The 19,088-nt window shown below is 40.1% G+C and overlaps 1 protein-coding gene across 1 annotated transcript in view; it reads left to right on the top strand.

Moving 5' to 3' along the window:
* Positions 1-541: 541 nt before the first annotated feature.
* Positions 542-19,088, top strand: part of ric1 (RIC1 homolog, RAB6A GEF complex partner 1) — a gene marked incomplete at its 5' end in the record, with an annotated part of 30,884 nt that continues 12,337 nt past the window's right edge. The window contains 5 exons of the mRNA XM_083902230.1: positions 542-682; positions 3,879-3,986; positions 14,484-14,563; positions 15,904-16,011; positions 18,862-19,007. Of these exons, the coding sequence (XP_083758356.1) occupies positions 542-682; positions 3,879-3,986; positions 14,484-14,563; positions 15,904-16,011; positions 18,862-19,007 (583 nt within the window). The remainder of the gene's footprint in view (positions 683-3,878; positions 3,987-14,483; positions 14,564-15,903; positions 16,012-18,861; positions 19,008-19,088) is intronic.

The raw sequence follows: 19,088 nt of genomic DNA, 5'->3' as shown, positions 1-19,088 counted from the left end.
AGATGACGTCGGATGTCAACACCACGCAAACTTCCCCGCTGTAGCCAATCAGCTTTGAGTTTCACAGACTCTTGTAAAGATGGCGACGACGGGGCTCAGTGGAGTTTTAACTTGACTGCTCTCACCCTACACCGCTGGTTCGGGCACCATCGGGACTGAATCGGCAGCGGGAGCGGACGTTAATCGACTCGTTCGTTGCTGTGTGGTGTCACCGCGGAGGCTGCTCGCCTTTGTGTGCGTTATCGCCACTGCACTCGCCTCGCTCAGATCATTAGCTTCAAGTTGGCAAGCCAGCAGCGCTAGCTCGGGGCTAGCTGTGTACCTCCGTCGGCTGCTTGGATCTTTCTCTGAGGCATCCATGGATTGATAGCCTGGCCGGGGTCATCGCTGGACCGCCCGCATCTATTCAGAGTTTTAATTTACACTGAAAGAGCCACAAATGAGTCGCTTGGATTAAAAATAGTCCAGGAGGATTAAGGGGCACCGACGGTCTGGCATTGCGACACTGTTGTGGCAGTGTCGAGGCGCAGAGTTTGCCGTCATGTATTTTCTCACCGGGTGGCCCCGGAGGCTGCTTTGTCCCCTCAGGAGCGAAGAGGAGCCCTTCTACATCCAGCCCAGCTCCCAGAAGTTTTACTTCGCCGTGTTGTCAGAGACGCAGCTCAGCGTCTGGTTCAGCCGGGTAAGTAAAGTGAAACCCGGCTCGGCTGTCCTGACAAAAACAACACAACACAGACGAACACGGCGTTTTAAATCTGCTCATCACACACAATTACATACTGCCAATTTGTTTATTTTAATCACTGTTGGCAATCTGACTGACTGCCACTCGTGACAGACACTCACACACCAATAGTGTCTTGGCGAACGCTGCCACGCACACACTCACACACACCTTGTTCACAGATGACACTGTTAAGCATCACAACAGGTTGAGTGTATCCGTGTACGCGTGATTAATCTGCGTTTTACTGTGAGTTTCAGCTGCCTTTCTGCACATTGCCAAATCTTGAAATCAGTGATCAGTCATTGAAGTAGGCTGCCACAGGTGGAATAAACGATTGACTTGCAAGACGCTTATTTAGTCCATAGTGTCAGTGTATTGTAATAATAGTCTTTCAGTACACTTCTGCCAGATTTGGCAATGATTGGATCACAAAATGTATGTTAATACCAGGTCTGAATGGGATCTTAATCACCTACCTAAGTGGTCTGACACATATTAGTTTGTGTACTGTCTGCATCTCTGTCTTCATCAACATATGTACCTGGGTATAAACAACAATTACATGCATTATTACATGCAGACAATGTAATAGCAATGCTAATGACTGATATAGCCAAATAAAGATGTGATATATGGGTATTTACATCTGCTTCAGGCTAAATGTATTTATTTATTTAAGCTTAAATGTGTTTCTCTTGATTATTGTAAGGCGATATGACAAACAGAGTACACAAGTCTATTGCGTTTGTATTGGCAGTCCATGAATATTTATCTTGATGTGTCACCATAACAATCATACACATTTAGGTGGCTTCCTCATGGATGTGGTCACTGAATTTCACCTTATGACTGCTTTCTGTCTGGCAGAAGGCAGTTTCTTCATTAGGAGGAAATGTAAACTGAGCATTTTCCAATGCCCATTTAAACCCCATGCTGCTTACTGACTGCATGTTGTGGTTTGTTCTGTCAGCATTAATCCAGGATCGTTTAGTGTGTCATAGTGAAATGATTAATGTAAAAACAGTGAATGCAGCACACAACGGTGCTCCCCTTTATCTTCATTAGTTTATCCACATCAGCAATACAAAGATTGGACATGTAATTGTGTCAAAGTTTTTTTGTTCTTTGAAATTCCATATACAGTCGTCACTAGTTTTGCAGTCTTTTCAACAAAGCAATGATTCACTAAACCTGGCTGCCTCCATGAGTTCTTGAGCCAAGCATTACATTTATCACTGGCATGAAAATCATGATTTTAACTATTGGAATCAATTCCTGAATTAAATTTTGAATGCTCTCGGTCTTTAAAGCAGTTGTTACCTACCAATGGCTGGCTAAAGTGATTTAGTTACTTTTTGATCTTTCGCCAAGTGGAGTTTGGGCAATTATGCCATATAAAACTGTAATTCACAACAGCTGGCCAGGTGTGAAATGGAAGGGAAACTACCAGCGGTAATGACAATACTGTGTCAGAGATTGATGCTGTAATGGCATCATTGTGAGATGCAAATATCTCACTGGAAAACCTCATGTGTCTCGTGTGAGGAGATCAACAGTGCCTGTAATTGACTAATTGACATAAACACACCACAAAGTATTTTAAGGTGACATCAAAAATCTGCATTTATGTCCTCAGATTTCCCCATGCTCATATTCAGAGCTGTGTTTTATCATAATAACATGCATTTGAGCACATTGTTGAATGCAGTCTGGGTCCCACACACTATTTGTATGTTGTGGAGTTGAAAAAAACAATAGATCAGGGTCGTTCGTTTCCTGAGGCCCATGCAGGAAGTGAGCATGTTTTGCTTCCCGTCTTTCTTAAGAGCTTCACCCGTCGGCGAGTATCAATAAAGGCGTCCAGGAAAGGGGTCATGTGAGGAATGTCAATTGGGCCAGCGTCTTCCTCTTGACATGCACCTTTCACATCTGCTGCATCCGTTTTGTTATTTCAGTTCACTATACCTTTGACCCCACTACATATATACACAGATGTAGTAGAGGTTTTTGTTTACTCGGTTTTCTCAAGTTCTGTATTGTCTACAGCTCATTTTACATGTGGACTGGCTCAAATAACAATAGGGCCAATCTCTTGGGACAGTGTCATCATTTCAGCTCTGATCAGGAGGGCCATCAAAGCACATCCATACACAATACAGGCAAAGAGTCCAATATATTGTGTATTTATTCAGCTTAAAAATAACAGTTACACATACGTTTCTGCTTGTTTACACCGGTGTGGAATGTTGGGGATTGTAAGCCCACAATGTTTCCTCTCAGCTTTTATGGACATGTTGCTCTCAGCCAAAATTTTGCCACCACGTCCGTCCGTTCGCTGAAATTCCTATCCTTTCTCGACCTTGGCCTGATTCGGGCTGGTTCAGTGAAGACATTACTACTAATCTATGTGAAACCGTAGCTGGTCTGACACTCCGTCAAAGCCGTATCATGGAAAAGGGCGTATTGTTCAGGATGTCTAGAAGGAATGGAAAATGAAGGAATGCTAAAGTGAAGTTCATCATGCAGTAGTCTTACTACAATAGCAGAGCCCACATCAGTATAGTGTTGCACAATGTGTCAAGGTTTCACTAGGTTTAATAAAAGTTTTTTTTTTTTTTCAAAGACAATTGTCTTGTGTATAGTGGTATTGGCAGTTGACTTGACTTGAATGAGAACTTTGGCATCATTGTAAAGGAGAAAGGCATAATAATAATAGCTTTATTAAGTTTTAATTATAGGAAATGCAAACCACTGTGTAGGAGAGCATTAAACATGCTCTCTAATTACAGTGACTTGGTATAAAAAGACGTTACTCTATACTCCCAGTTTTACTGACGTTTGTTTTGAAGGAGACGGACCTGTTTGAGTTGGATGCTTAAAATAGTAACAATACAGCTTTGTTGTAGGGTAATTGTTCTGTGATCTGCCACCTGCCACAGTGTTTAAGAGGTTAAATTAAATCAGGATGACATTGCTGTGGCTTTTTGTTCTAATGTAAGCAATAATGAAATGTTTATATTAAAGCATTTTGTGGTCCTATACATTAGCGTGCTGGTGTTGTCATATATGACAGCTAGATGTCTATATCACCTGCAGGAGTTTTCAAATATTCACTTTCTCTTTTCCCGTGTCCCTGTTTTCCCTCCCACAGCCCAGTGTTTTGATAGTCAGCTATATTGAGTCTGCAAAGGCGGCAACCCAGTTTGGATTCTACCAGAAGGCCGAATGGAAACCAGACGACTCCATGATAGCTGTGGTGGTAAGTATGCCACCATTTCATCTTATATTTGTGGTTCGATTGATGTCGTCATGCCAGCGTCTGTGCTCATTCAACATTATAAAGCCACGAGAAGTCATCAACCGTTAACTGAGGCTATAAGAATATATGCAATATAGAGTGTCTTATCCTTTTTTTTTCAGCACAACCTACAGGTAATCTGATGAAATTATAATTATCTATTACATAACATACATAACTTGGCTTGAAAAGAATGAAAGATTAAATAAAAATTGTGACTTCTACACAAGTACAGCTACAGCTGTTTTTTTTATATATATCATAACTTTGACTCAACAACACTTAAGAAAATGAAAAAAAAACAACCCTGTTTTGTAAAGCCCAAAGATGTGACCTATAAACACACACCCCTAGGATGTCCATATAAGGAGTGGTTTATTATTCCCATGGTAATTTACTAAGGGCGTGGATCTGCATCACGTGAGCATTAACAGCAAAAATAAATTGGTACTAAACCAGAAAAGTTGGTTCGCAAGGTTTTTCCTGTGATGGACAACATACTGGTGAATATAGTGGATGAACGTTTTATGAATTAACAGAAGGAAAACATGTTGCCAATGTTGTTTACAAAAGCTCTCACCGTGCATTAGCCACAGCCCTCAGTTGATGACAAGGAGTTGGGGAATTTTGTTCCAATTAATTGGTTATAAGTGAATTCATTCTGTTATTTTGAGAGCACCAATGGTTTTTGAATGGAGCTAGAGCCTAAGTGGGAACTTAAAAACTGCCTGCAGGTGTAAGAGCGCTATATTTGTCAAGGTGGGGTTGATTGCTGGAGTACATCTCAGTCATCCATTGAAAGTCTTTAAAATCTGCACAAATTGTGTTTTGAGTAATGTACATATAAGCCGCAACATAACGACATGGGTGTTGATTATATGGTCCACAGAGACATACAGGTCTCAAAATGCACATTTGATTTGGCACACTGAAATAAAAGCACCTGCATAGCCTGGTGCCTTGGGCAGGTGTTGAACTTATCTAAGAGCTTTGACATACCAAGATAACTATTATGCATCAGACCTTGTATTCACTTCATTTCTCATTTTCCTTTACCTTTACATGTATAGTTTCAAAGATACTTTAGATACTGACGGCATCCGGATCATTTTCTTTTACAATACACAGGCAGCTTCCTTGATGCTCATAAACATGGGTAGGACAAATGCAAGACAGAGAAAAAAAGAAAGTGTAGCTGCAATTCTTTATACTGCAGCATTTGACCTATTTTTGCTATTTTGCTGAGCTCCAGATATGGGGACGATAGTTCCATAGCAATGAGCGAGGGACTTAATTTTCACTCAGACATAGATCACACTGAATGCAGTGCTGGGACAATCACATTGTAGTTTTAAAATGGCTTAAAGGACTGTGATAATAACGGAAAGCATAGATGATGAATAATAAATAAAGATGCTAGGGAACTGTAACTGGATCATATCATTAATTCCTTTCTCATTTTCACACAAACAACTCATTTAATGTCCATATCTGATTACTACAGTATAGACTCAATTAATTCACTGGGAACTGTTAATAACTCTTGACATCCTGTTTGGTTTCACGTGTGTAAGAAAAGGAATGTGATACCTCAAGCTGAACATGCTTTGACTTGAATCAGCATCACTTAGTATGTGCAACTCACAAAAGGCCAGAGTGCTGCCAGAGTGGCCACTTGCTTAAAGTGTAACCACACCCCCTCTTCTGCAGCTAACTCTGCCCAATGGCTGATTTTGAAAAATGCACGAGAAGTGGGCTGAGACCTGAGGGAAAGAGCAGAGCAGTGAAGGATTTCCACCTGTCGAAGGTGACTTCATCCCCACAACATTAGCGCTACTTTATGTGCGGCTAATGTTGTTGTTGAGATGGCAGTGAACAGGACGCTGTAGTCTGCTGCCTACCCTTCAACCCTTAGTGAACATTAAAAATGCTGGTGACTGACAGTAAATTAATATAAGGTAGTTATGATAAAACTGTTTTGGTTGAAATCTTAGCCAATTGAAAGAAACAAATTCAATAGCATGGGATGGAGTTTTACAAATACACAAAAAACTAGGCATGATACAACAATTTAAAAATAATTGGAATATAGTATATTTGTTCTATTAAGAATATACTGCAGTGTCTAAAAAGTATGTGTTTGCTCTGAGCGATAACGAACACTGTCATTGAGAAATAACATTCCAACCTCCCCAATTTGCAATTGATAGTAGTTACTGAACAGACTGGCTTGTCACATTTTGACATGATAGTAGTAAAATGCTTCCGTGGCACTTTGTCTCTTATCTACAGTCTTTTCATACTTTGTTCTCTGCTGATTCCAGTTCTCTCTGACAGCGTTGAGTTAATCAACTCAAAGTGAAAGTGTATCTCCCTTTAGAGTAGCCAGGTGATGTGTTTTGTGTACAAATTGTTGACAATTACATCATCAATCAGTCAACCTTTGCCCCTTGAACTGGGACTGCATTCTTTGCATGTCAGGCTTTTACAGCCTTCAGAAGGATCTATAGAAACCTTGATTATCTGAAATATTGCAATGTACGTATATGCTGTAATATACAGCACTTAAAATAATTAATACAGTATCACACCATGAAATAACACAATATGTTCTCACATCCCTGCATGTTGACAGTACAGAGGCTTTCTTTCTGTTAACATAATCATGAAAATGTTCCTTGCCACGCTTTTTTAATCCTTGCCTCTGGATAAACTCTGGTGATGAACCCACAACGAAATGAATATGCAAATTATGAGCTAACAAAGGTTAAAAAATGTTGTTTTAATATTCATGCTCATTTCCATGGAGATGAAATGTTCTCGGATCTCGAGCCAACATGTTTCAGAATGTAAGCCCACACACACAAGCTTATTGATGTGAGTTTAGCTTCTGTCATCTGGTCTGTAACAGTTCATGTATAACATTAACTGAAGATAGCAGTGGTTTTAATGTGCAAGTTCATTTCTATCATTTATTTTAAAGCAGGTGGTGGTGTTAACTGAACGTGCCATGTCCATTCTTAATATTGGAGCATCCACTGTTGTCTCATTTGTTTCAGGGTGGTGTTTTTTTAATTATGGAAGTAATAAAATGTAAATCACTCTCATGTTGTGTAATCCCTGGGAAATGAGCCCTGTCCATGCTGAGCTAATGTCTTGACGCAGAGTGCGAGTTCAGAGAAGGAGCAGATGAATGCTGCATCTGCTGTGTTGAACACGATGAAGCAGACAAAGGAATCTGAGCAGTAGGAGTAATAATCAGGCTGCTTATCCAATGATCTCCGTGTAAATAAACAGACCTCTCTTGAGGAGAAGTGTCCTGGAAGCACTAATTCAGTTTATCTAGTGTTGCCTTTGGTACAATCCATTTTGATTAGCATATAAGTCGAGTCGAGTTGACTTCCCAGTATTACAGCACTGATAAAGAATGCCTCAGAAAAGGCACTTTGACACCGGCACTGATGATATAAGCCAGAGGTGCAGTGATGTAATACACTGAAAAGCACCAGCTGGACTTCAATATACAGAACCCCTTGGCATTTTCTTTATTCATGTTGCCATTAATCGTGATTGTTAGCTGAGCACCCTGCAGCAGCTGAGAGGGAACTGTGTGAAGGAAGTGTCTCTTTGAGTGATTTCACACAAGACATTTGCCCGAGTCAGCAGATAACTGAGTCAGCTCTGTGAAAGACAATGAAGGACAGATGCAGGCACCTTCAAAAACAAGGCTTTCCATCAAATCTTAAACATCAAGTGTCAGTAATCTGAGCTGTAGAGTATGTATCATATGTATGACCTATGGGTGAGCAGTTTTTTCACTTATTTAGTTGAGCTCTGATAGTTATTTTGTAAACGCTGTCAAAGACAACATGTTTTTTAAGTCAGTGTAGCAGACAACACTGCATGTTTGTCCTAAAACACACCACCACTTGTCCTTGGAGCCATTTTGTTGAAGATACTGTGTCGGGTGTTACAACACATACAGACTCACTATACAGAATATAGTTGTGGTTATGTCAGAATTGCTTTCATAAGACCTTAAAATAAAGCTGTTAATACAATAATAATAATAAAAAATAAAATACTCATTGGACAGTATAATGCATAATAGTGCAATATAATTGCTTTAGCTGTCTGTTCACGGCAACAAATACATTTTTAATTGATTTTCAATGTATTGGAGATGAAAATATCAATGGGGTAAACGTTGGGTTTATTTATGTTTTCTTATTCATTCTGACCTTCTTTCTACTACTTGCACTTTCTCTCAAAGAGGACATGCTTAGGGCAAGAGGAACTTGAGGAGCCCTGCGTCAATATGCTTTTCCATTTACCTAAAACTTAAATGACCTTTACCACAAGGTTAATCTCTTGCACCTGTTATGAGGGTCAGTGGATAACCAAAAAATGTGGATTTACTGTTACTGAATTAACAACATATACCAGTGTGTGTCCATGCTTTATGGAGTGAATTCATGTTAATAGGCCATTTCATCACTTGCTCCTTTTGAAAGAAGTGTTTTTTAGATGTCTTTATTCACTTAATCACACTTATTACTGCACACAGTGCCGTTAATGTGTGGTCTTAAATGTGATGGATCCATGGACACCACTGTCCCTTTTCAAAGTTGTATCATCAATATTTTAGAGATTTTTTTTCCATAGCCATATGTTAACTTCAGCCCTAATTGACTTGGGTGCTGCAAGAAGGGAACTACCTACTATGAAATGCACTTAAACACAAGATTAGTCATATTGTCAAAGACATTCCATTAGAAGAGATTCACTTAACGGTGTAATAAAATACCCTCAGTTAAGATGTTGCCACTAGATATAAGCAAACTAGCTGCATTTGTTTTGTTTTTTTACTGACACAAATTGTGATTTATCTCAGCGTCATTAGTGATGGGGTGAGCAGATGAAGAAGTCAAGGACTATATAACAATAAAGAACACCATTTCTCAGGCAGGCAGTTGACTTTACCAGCTGTTTCCCAGATGTTTGGCCGTGCTCGCACACCCTGCAGACTTTGAGGCTAACGTAATCACCCTCCTAAACCTAGGACTATCTTTAGCTGTGAATACGGTTGTATGTGAGAGTAAAAGCAATTGACCAAGAGGGGTGGACTTTTTTGGTGTGGCAGAAGTCAAGACAGGATGAAGTTCTTTAAACAGGAGAAATAGTTTGAGTAGGTATTCAGCTCTTGTGTGTGTTTTGGGATCTGTCCGAGGCCAAAATGTTCCCTCTCTGTTTTTAGACATGTGTGTTTTCACCAAAGATTATTTCAGTGACCTTCAGAGACTTTTAGTCTTTTATATGCGAGACAATTCAAACATATGCGTTACTCCTCTGTTTAGTTTTTCTGTGGTGTAATTCAACATAAGAGTTTACTTTGGTTCTGCACTTTCACTTTTTGGCGCCCAGTGACACACACACACGCGCAAGTATACCTTACAGGGATGAATTAAAATGGCTGCCCCAATGCATATTATGTCCTTCCTTGTAGGTGAGATAAGTATATGGCATATACCTAGGATGTGTTTTTCTTACCTAATCCTAAAGAAGAGAAATGAGTTGTTGCTCTGAGCTGCAGGTGGAACTACCTGAAAGCTGTGTGATCCCATCAGTGAGATCAAGCTGCACACACTGCCGTTGCACTCTGCTGTTACATGCTGGCAGTTATTGTCCAAGGCATAACATTTGATTTATGTCAGTTGCCAGTGAGGAATGTTTCATCCCTTTCCGTCCAGTCACTGTCATCCACTAAAGTCTGTGAATAGAGTAGGCACATGTTTGTATCAGTGCTTTTGTAGTGTGTGTAGACCTCTGAAGATTGTTGCAAAAGTTATGCTTCAGTGCAGTGTTACACTATGTGTATTTTTCTGCTGACTTTTAATGTGTGATTGTACTTGCAAGCCTGAACTAGAATCATTATCAGTCAGCTTTTCCCCTTCATCTCTATTTGTTTGGGTTTTTACAGCATTAAGTCAGTTCTTTGATGTTCCCTTTGTCAAATGTTGCATTACACTGTGATAGTTTAAGGTGCCAAGTACAAAGTGCGTTTACATGCATTTTAAAAGTCAGATTTTTTGTCGGACTGAGACATATATGTAAGTTTGTGTGAGTAAATCAAGCCAGCCTTAATCGGACTAACATATCTGGATAATGGGATTCATAGTCTGATTACTCCTGCATACGCTTAGTCTGACTGGAGTCGGACCACAGTCTTAAGCCCAATTTATACTTCTGCGTAAAGTGCTCTGCGTAGCTACGCAGAGTCCTCTGCGTCGACGCAGAACCTGTCGAAGAGCCTCTGCGTCGTCTCCGGGTGCACGGAATATTTTTTAAGTGTCCAGGCCACATTATACTTCTCCGACTGCGTATGCGTTATCCGTCTGCGTCACCACGGAGACGCCTCGAGCATTTATACTTCTGCGTCGTGGTGACGGACACTCGCTGCAATTTCCCGCCCGATCAGTAGGGGTCGCTGCGCAAGGTTGTTGTGCTTCTGGCTACAGTGAGCAATGGCGTCCGAGAAAGAAAGAGAGAGAAAGACTGTTGTTGTTGAAAAAGTGGCCGTTTCTCACTTTTCTGTGTCACGGAACGCAGTTTTAAGATAATTTGAGGCGAGAAATTGGCCATTTAGAGTCTAAACATGTGCTGTGTGTGTTAAGATATGACGTATTTATAGTTCGGCAGCGGCGTTATCGGCGGGGATCTGCTCCGCCTCTGTCAGGACGCCCGGAGCGCACTGAGAGCCGGCACAGAGCAGCTTAGCTCGGCCTGTCCTGAGGACCAATCGCAGCTCTTGCCGTCTCCGTAGTCCCTTGACGGAGTGACGGACACTTAAAAAATATTCCGTGCACCCGGAGACGACGCAGAGGCTCTTCGACAGGTTCTGCGTCGACGCAGAGGACTCTGCGTAGCTACGCAGAGCACTTTACGCAGGAGTATAAATTGGGCTTCCGTCACTCCGTCAAGGGACTACGGAGACGGCAAGAGCTGCGATTGGTCCTCAGGACAGGCCGAGCTAAGCTGCTATGTGCCGGCTCTCAGTGCGCTCCGGGCGTCCTGACAGAGGTGGAGCTGATCCCCGCCGATAACGCCGCTGCCAAACTATAAATACGTCATATCTTAACACACACAGCACATGTTTAGACTCTAAATGGCCAATTTCTCGCCTCAAGTTATCTTTAAACTGCGTTCCGTCACACAGAAAAGTGAGAAACGGCCACTGTTTCAACAACAACAGTCTTTCTCTCTCTTTCTTTCTCGGACGCCATTGCTCACTGTAGCCAGAAGCACAACAACCTTGCGCAGCGACCCCTACTGATCGGGCGGGAAATTGCAGCGAGTGTCCGTCACCACGACGCAGAAGTATAAATGCTCGAGGCGTCTCCGTGGTGACGCAGACGGATAACGCATACGCAGTCGGAGAAGTATAATGTGGCCTTAAGCCTGATTACCTCCTCAGGTCTGATCACAGAAACCTCATTTGTAGTTTATTTGGGACACATGACTCTGTTCAGATCTGGTTTTAACATGCATCCTGTTGTAGAAAGTGATAAGTACAGGTGTAAAAGCACCCAATACTCTGAATACTCTTTAGATCTGGTCTGTTTAGGGATGAACATCCATTCTTACACTGATTGTAGCCACTGCTGCAATAATAACACGGTTAAATATCAGTGTGATCTGTTTCTAGACTTAAAGACAGAGATGTCCTGCCTATTTTTGCAGATAAGAACATACCAGGGTCACTAGGTATCCACTGAAAATCTTTGAGAAGCATCTCAACTGTGGCATTGCTTCTTTATCTCCCCCTTCCTTTTCATCATAAGTTTTAAACTTAACCGACTGAATGAAATCTATTCAGAGTTCCCAGAAAAGATGAAGGGATGTGTGTGTGAATGCATGTTTTTATGTGTTGCGATCAAGCTGCAGGTGAAAGGCAGGAGATATTGGGAGTGGAAGACCCTCAGTCTCAGCCTTTGACAGAAAGTTTTGTCAAAGGCTTTTCCCACCCCTCCCCCTCTTATCTTTGAGACTTCTCTGAAATTCCCTGCCCCTCTAATTGACATAATGTTTGAAGTACAGTAGCTCAGTCGCATTAAATTTCCTTTCTAAGCCCTCGTGGCCCCTCTTCTGTTAAGAAGCCTTGTTGGGAATTGTGAATAAATGGGTTCCTCTCAGTGGGGGGGCTCATGCAATTGAATGCGTCTTGAGTTGTAATGTGAACTTTCTTCCCTTCACATCCTCTTGTTGTAATTGGTGAAATAAAAGCAGTTTTTCTTCCAGCCTCTACAAAAGTTATTCCACACTTTCTTAACATTTCCTTTTGTTGAAATAGCAACTTCTCATTCATAGAAGACTCAATATACCAGTTTATAATTTGCAATACCTTGGCTGCGTAATGCAAATTGGATTTAATTATAACTTAATGCGCCACAATACTGTATTTTTTGAGGATGTTGGTCTTCCAAAACTACTAATCGCGCTATATGTTTCAGTGGCTAATATTAAGAGTTATCAATAGTAGTAGTAGTAGTAGTAGTAGTAGTCAGTTTAACAGTTGCTTTTATTGGGTCTGTTTTAGCGCTAACAATAATTGTCATCATGGATATATCTGTTGAAAGAAATTGAATACATTTCTTTATCATATGGAGCAAAGAAACCAGCAAATATTCATTTTAAAGGAGCAGAACAAGCAGAAAACTTGTTTTTATTACAACAATTAACAATTTATCAAAATAATCGGGGATGAATTAATGCAGCCCTAGTGTTTGGCTGATGTCCTCACTGTCTGCCTCAACAAATATTTGCACAATTAATATTTTAACACCAATGTTTATATAAGATTGTTTGTTTTTGTTTGGGCACCAGTCATTGAAATGTACCACAATACCAGTGTTGGTCATATAATTAGCTCTCAGTTTGCCTAAACAAATGATCTGTATGTTTAAAAGTGTTGTTTTCTCTTATTTTATCTCATCGTTTGAGTTATTCTAATGTCTTGTCTTCTTGAAGTAGATTTTAATGCCTGTTTAAGTGTTGTTTAGCAGTTTCTGTCTTCGTGTGCAGCTCTGTGGAGCTCTGAGGCCGTTGATGGGTTTAGCAGGCCCTCAGTCTGGCTCCCTGTCTCGTTTCTGGCTGCGATTGTTATTTTCTAGTCGAGCCTCATGTTGCTGCTGGCGTTCTCCTCTCTCTGATTTTGGGGTTTCTCATTGCTGTGGTGACGTGTTGGCCTGCTACCAACAGCTCTGTCATCACACCAGAAAAGTCCAGGGCTATTTCAGTGAGCTGCCACGACATAAACGATTCAGACAACGGTGTACGTTGGAGCTCAGCGTTGTTGATTTGTAAAATCATAGTTTGTGTTTCAAGGTGGTTTTCCTGCAGGACAGAAGTCAGATATGCAGAGCCATTGCAATACCATTGTACGTTAATTCTGAGAGTGGGAAAATGGATCAGGTTGTCGTGTCAGGTTTCAGTCTATGGGCTCAATTGCAGCAGTCACCTTGACAACTGTGTGTGTGCGCGTGTGCGTGTGTGCGCACGCACATGTTGGAAATGCTGTATTATACTTGCATGCAAATATTGTACTTTACCACTGTAGATAGGGTGAGTACCAAATATATAGATTTCTGAATTGTTTTAGATGCTGATACATTTGCTTTTGAGACCTGCTTATACAGTGTATATAGTATTTGAAATGATACAGTGCACAAAAATAGCCTAAATAAGCTTGTATGTGAATGTTTTTGAAGCCGGTGCAGTTTAAGTTTCAGAAAATTACTGAGAAATTGAATTGTCACGGTGGTTTTTACAGCTCATGACTAGAACTTGTCCTGGAATACAAGCACCAGCACCTTATCGAAACAAATGTGTTGTATTGCATCATTACAATTCTTCCCACCATCTTGGAACTGACAGAGCATGAAATCAGTCTCATTGTCAGTTCAACAGATGTACTGGCCTTGATTTTTACTATAGTTTTGTCACGGTTATTTCTTCTGTGTGTCAGCATTTTTCTACTATTTCTGGGTTTAATTTGGTGTTGGTAACTGTGGCAGTGCTGTGCAGAGCCCCCAGGCCAGCTATGAGTCAAACTCTGACATCTGTGATTTGGTATAATTTCAGTCAGATGAACGTAATCATTTGGTTATCTAACATTATGGAAATGTAGTGATTGTCACTGATATGAAGCAAGCAGATCTGGGCTCAGCTCAGTTATTATACAGTTAAAAATAACCGCTTTATCGACATATCATCAATTGGCCATTATACTGTATGTATCACTTGCATCTATCAGTATGTTCACACCACTACAGCACTTCATAAAAAGGCATGCCTTTCTCCCTTTTACAGTATTTCAGTGTCTGTCGTTTATATTTCCATATATATTTTTATGTGCGTCTGCACTTTTAAATGACAGCCCTTCTTTCTCTTTGTTTACAGACTGCCAAAGGATACATCCTCCTGTTTGATGTGCTGGGTGCACGAGATGACAAGTACCTCTATGAGCCTGTCTATCCAAAGTGAGTGAAGCAAGCAGTTACAATAATTACACTACCGTTCAAAAGTTTGGGGTCACTTAGAAATGTCCTTATTTTGAAGGAAAATCACTTTTATCAGTGAATATAACATTAAATGAATCAGAAATACACTCTATATATTGTTAATGTGGTAAATGACTATTCTAGCAGCAAACGTCTGTTTTTTAATGGAATATGTACATAGGTGTATAGAGGCCCATTTCCAGCAACCATCTCTCCAGTGTTCTAACGGTACATTGTGTTTGCTAATCGCATTAGAAGGCTATTGGATGATTAGAAAACCCTTGAAAACCCTTGTGCAATTATGTTAGCACAGCTGAAAACAGTTTTGCTGGTTCTTTGACGAAAGCAAAATTATTATTTTGAATAAAAATCCTTATTTCTAATCTTGTCAATTTCTTGACTATATTTTCTATTCATTTTGCAACTCAATTTTGTGACTATTAATGGAAAAAACAAACAAATTGTATAGGTGACCCCAAACTTTTGAACGGTAACAGTTTTGAAATGTCTTGTATAGAAAAACAGCCACAAACTGAGCAGGACAAAAACCGTACCAAACCAAACTGTACCATGATGGAAACACACTATTACAGAGCTGCCAAACCTTGTTCATTTTAAGTCAGGTGCAATAATAATCCCTGCTGTCTCACGAGTATTATAACTACTAATGGCAAATTATAGTGACATTGCTAATTATTAAAACACACATAATATTTAATTTTGAAAGTGTTTATCCCCCTTCTGTTAATTTCTGCATTTTTGAAAATCGAGTGCGTTTAATGAGCTTCCAGCTGTCTGTTATTAGAACAGCTGGGAAACAACGCGAGTAGGAGATTAGGGCTGTCACTTAAAAAAAACAAAAACGCCAAGTTCGTACTAATTGATAATGACCTGTAATTAGTTTGAATCTGTTGACTAAATGACGTGCTTGTGTTTAATTTGCAGTCATTATTTGATGAACGCTGGTCAAACCGGAGAAGCTAATTGCCCCGTCTCTCGCAGGGTTATTCATGTGATGAATACACAACAAGTGTGAATAGGGTCTCTGCACACGTTTACATTTCTAAACCTTTCCGGTCCTGTCCTCTGATTTGTATCAGCCAGTCGTCTGTGTCGCGTACGTCGGGTGTGTGCCTTTGTGTCTGCAGTGTGTGTGAACTGGTGCATTTCACATTCCCGGACAGCTTACCGCCAGAAGTTGGGGCAAGCGTGGGCATGTCAGGCGGTCTTTTTTAAAATTTCTACTCTGAGTTGAAAAATGAGTTGCATTTTGCATTATCACTAATTATTATTCTTTTTTGTATCATTTGTTTCCACAGGGGAAGTCCCCGTGTGAAGATGACCCCAGGTTATAAGGAAGAGCAATGTGCCCCCGCTCTGTCGTTAGAGATGAAGAAGCCTGTGGATCTTGAGGCCCCCATCACCAGGTATATGCCACCAAAAGACACAGCGTGATAACTGTGTATCTCAACCCTTTCACACCGAGCGTATCACTGACATTGAAGTTGCACGTCAAAGCCAACATGTGGTTATTACGGTAATTTCACTCGTACTGTCGTAGGAAGCCGGAGATTCAAGCTGGATAGTTTCCATTTTCCACAGAGACAAAGACGCAAACAAATCTTACTCATAATATGTTTTATACTGTCCAAATTTAATGTGTTCAACTTTTGGTTTTCTTCATTTTTAATTGCTAATACACTATTTTAACATGCAGTAAATTGTAAAGAACTGCCAGATATTGGAACTTATTCTGGAAAAAATGGACAAAAGCACTTACAGGCTAAAATAAGCAAAAAAAAAAAAAAGTCCAGACGGACACTTTGAGGGTTAAATGTGAGTGCTTCCTGCAAAAAAGAGAGTTTGAGTTTGTTTGTGTATTTTCTTTCCTTTTAAGCCTCTGAAAACTAAATTGGATTATAAACATACTAGTAGCATGGTGTCTAGCCAGTAGACTACACTGACATCATAAACTGAACTGTATTTGTGTCTTTCCCCAGTGGGCATTTAAAGAAAATCTCAATCGTTGGTGCTAAAAAGGTGTATTTACTAAGAGCGTTTAACTCAGTGTAACGACTTCCCGGTCCTCCCCTTCCTCTCATGGAAAATTGGCGACAGCAGTGAGAACGAGAATCTCTCCACCTCCACTGTGTTGGTTATAAACACATACCTATAGAGAAATATACATGACTCTGCAGCATTGGGGGAGAAGGGGGTATGAACGGATGAGGAGCGTTTGGGTGAAAGGGTTTAGTCGGTGACTGAAGGAAAGAATGACGCAGCATTTTTCAGCATTAGCTGGTTGGAGTTTAGTGTTGCCTGGAGCATCAATTATTTACATCAGAGCTCATACGCTTTCTTTTAAGAATTAAAAAAAACAGTTGGTAACACTTTAGATTAGGGAACACATATTCACCATCAACTAGGTGCTTACTAACGTGCATGTAAGTAGCATACTAGCCTTTTATTAGTAAATATTAAGCACGTATTAACACCTTATGTTGGAAAAATCTTAATTCATGTTGTAATAGAGGTAGAACAAGGTTGTAAGGTGTTAATATGTACTTAATGATTACTAATAAAGGGCTAGTATGCTACTTATGTATGTGAGTAAGCACCTAGTTCATGGTGAATATGTGTTCCTTAATCTAAAGTGTTACCAAACAGTTTTAAAAGACTCTAATAAGATCTGACTGTACATGCGGCAGTCACATAAAATAACTCTAAACGCACAGATTGTTTTCGATCTACATGTCAATGAAGTTTTCATAAAATCTAACTTGTCGAAAAAATTTACCTTGTGAAAACACATCCAGCAGATCAAGTCAGTGCTGGTTTACGATGTGAATTTCTAACAAATTATAAAAGAACTGACTTTGACATCTGTTGCCTCCTTATTTTCTCCTTTTGTTATGATTTTCTTTGCTTTTCAGTTTTCTTTTTGAGTTTCTTTCTTCTTTTTCATGCCTATTATAACTTGACGTCTTTGTTGGCTGACTGACAAGAACTGTCACTCAGTTCCCCATTTTTTTTGTTTATCTGGTGTTCTTATTATCTGCGTCTTTCATGCCTCTGCGTTCGACTGTCACATCTCCTCTGCTCTGCAGTCTTCACCAGACAGATTATAGGTTAGTCATCTGAATGAAGGGCACTCAGTCAGCATTTCACTGGAGGCGAGCAAACCGTAATCGCTCACTCAATGCTCAGTACATTTACGTTGACACGAGATAAAAACAAATTGTTGTATGCGTCCCACTAAAACCAGACGTTTAAAATACATGTAAATATGGTATTCTGATTGAAATTACTCAGACTCAAGCTGCCCATGTGCCACAGTTCCCACCTCCAGCTAATACCCAGAAATAAAGAAGCTGGTTCACGAAATGACGACGTGACAAAAACATGGTGAAGGGCAGTAGTGAACGTTTGCTTTTCTTCTCTTTGTTGCCCCACCTATCTTTAATAGGTCGAAAGCAATTCATTAATTAATTTCTTTACTGACTGCAATGTCAATGAATTTAGTTGTCGGGTACTAAATCTGACAACTAAATTAATTGGCAACTATTTCGATAATCAATTGATGATGATTTAAGTGGTTTTAGTGTCGGCAAATTGTCTAAATTCAACTTCTTAAATTAATATTCTTTGCTCCTCAATGACCATTTTGAGGCTTGAGAATCAATTTTCTTGAAATGGATCAAATCAGTTCTTCCCAAACTTTTAATATGGTGATCCATCTTTTAAAGATGAATCATCAAATTTGCGACAAGTGCAAATTACTGATATTTCTATAAAGCCTATTATATTAACAGATGAACCCGACATTTAAAAAAAATATATGTTTTATAAATGAGTCACCACTTCGTTATATGCATGTTAATTTAATAATTGTGAAGTAAAAGCCAGGAAAAAACCCAGTCCCAGCACAGTCTGTGGTAATAATTGGATTAAATAATCAGGCAGTGAATCGGGTAAAAAAAAAAGTCATTAGAATAATTGTTAGTTGGAGCTCTTGCCTTTGTGACAATGAAGCAGTGCACCCAAACACATATACACTGTTTGTTGGTGAGCCTTGGCACTGGCAGCCTCATCACAGCTGGTCACTTTAACTTGTAGGCTTCACTCGAGCGCACAGCTGGATGATGACTAGCCTACTGTTTCCTAACAGTCTGCTGTTTATCTTGCTCCTGCCCTGCGTACAAACAGCCACTGTCCCCGTTTTTCTCTTACTACCTATTCCACATTATATGTCTTCTTTTTTTGTCCTTCAAATGCAGTCTGCAGTCCCTCCAGGAGGACTTACTGGTGTGTACAGCCGATGGCTACCTCCATGTGCTGCACTGGGACGGACTGGGCAGCAACGGACGCAAGGCAATCTGCCTCACTACAATCCCCTTCTCACTAGACCTGCAGTCTGCCCGAGGTTAGAGAAAATCCACCACATACAAGACAGCACATCTGATTTTTACAATCCAGGAAATGAATAAATGTCATGTTTATTTTT

The sequence above is a fragment of the Microchirus variegatus genome, assembly GCF_963457635.1.
Source record: "Microchirus variegatus genome assembly, chromosome: 16".
Taxonomy (NCBI): domain Eukaryota; kingdom Metazoa; phylum Chordata; class Actinopteri; order Pleuronectiformes; family Soleidae; genus Microchirus; species Microchirus variegatus.
Note: the sequence above shows the minus strand (reverse complement) of the source record. Positions and strands in the feature narration are given on the sequence as shown.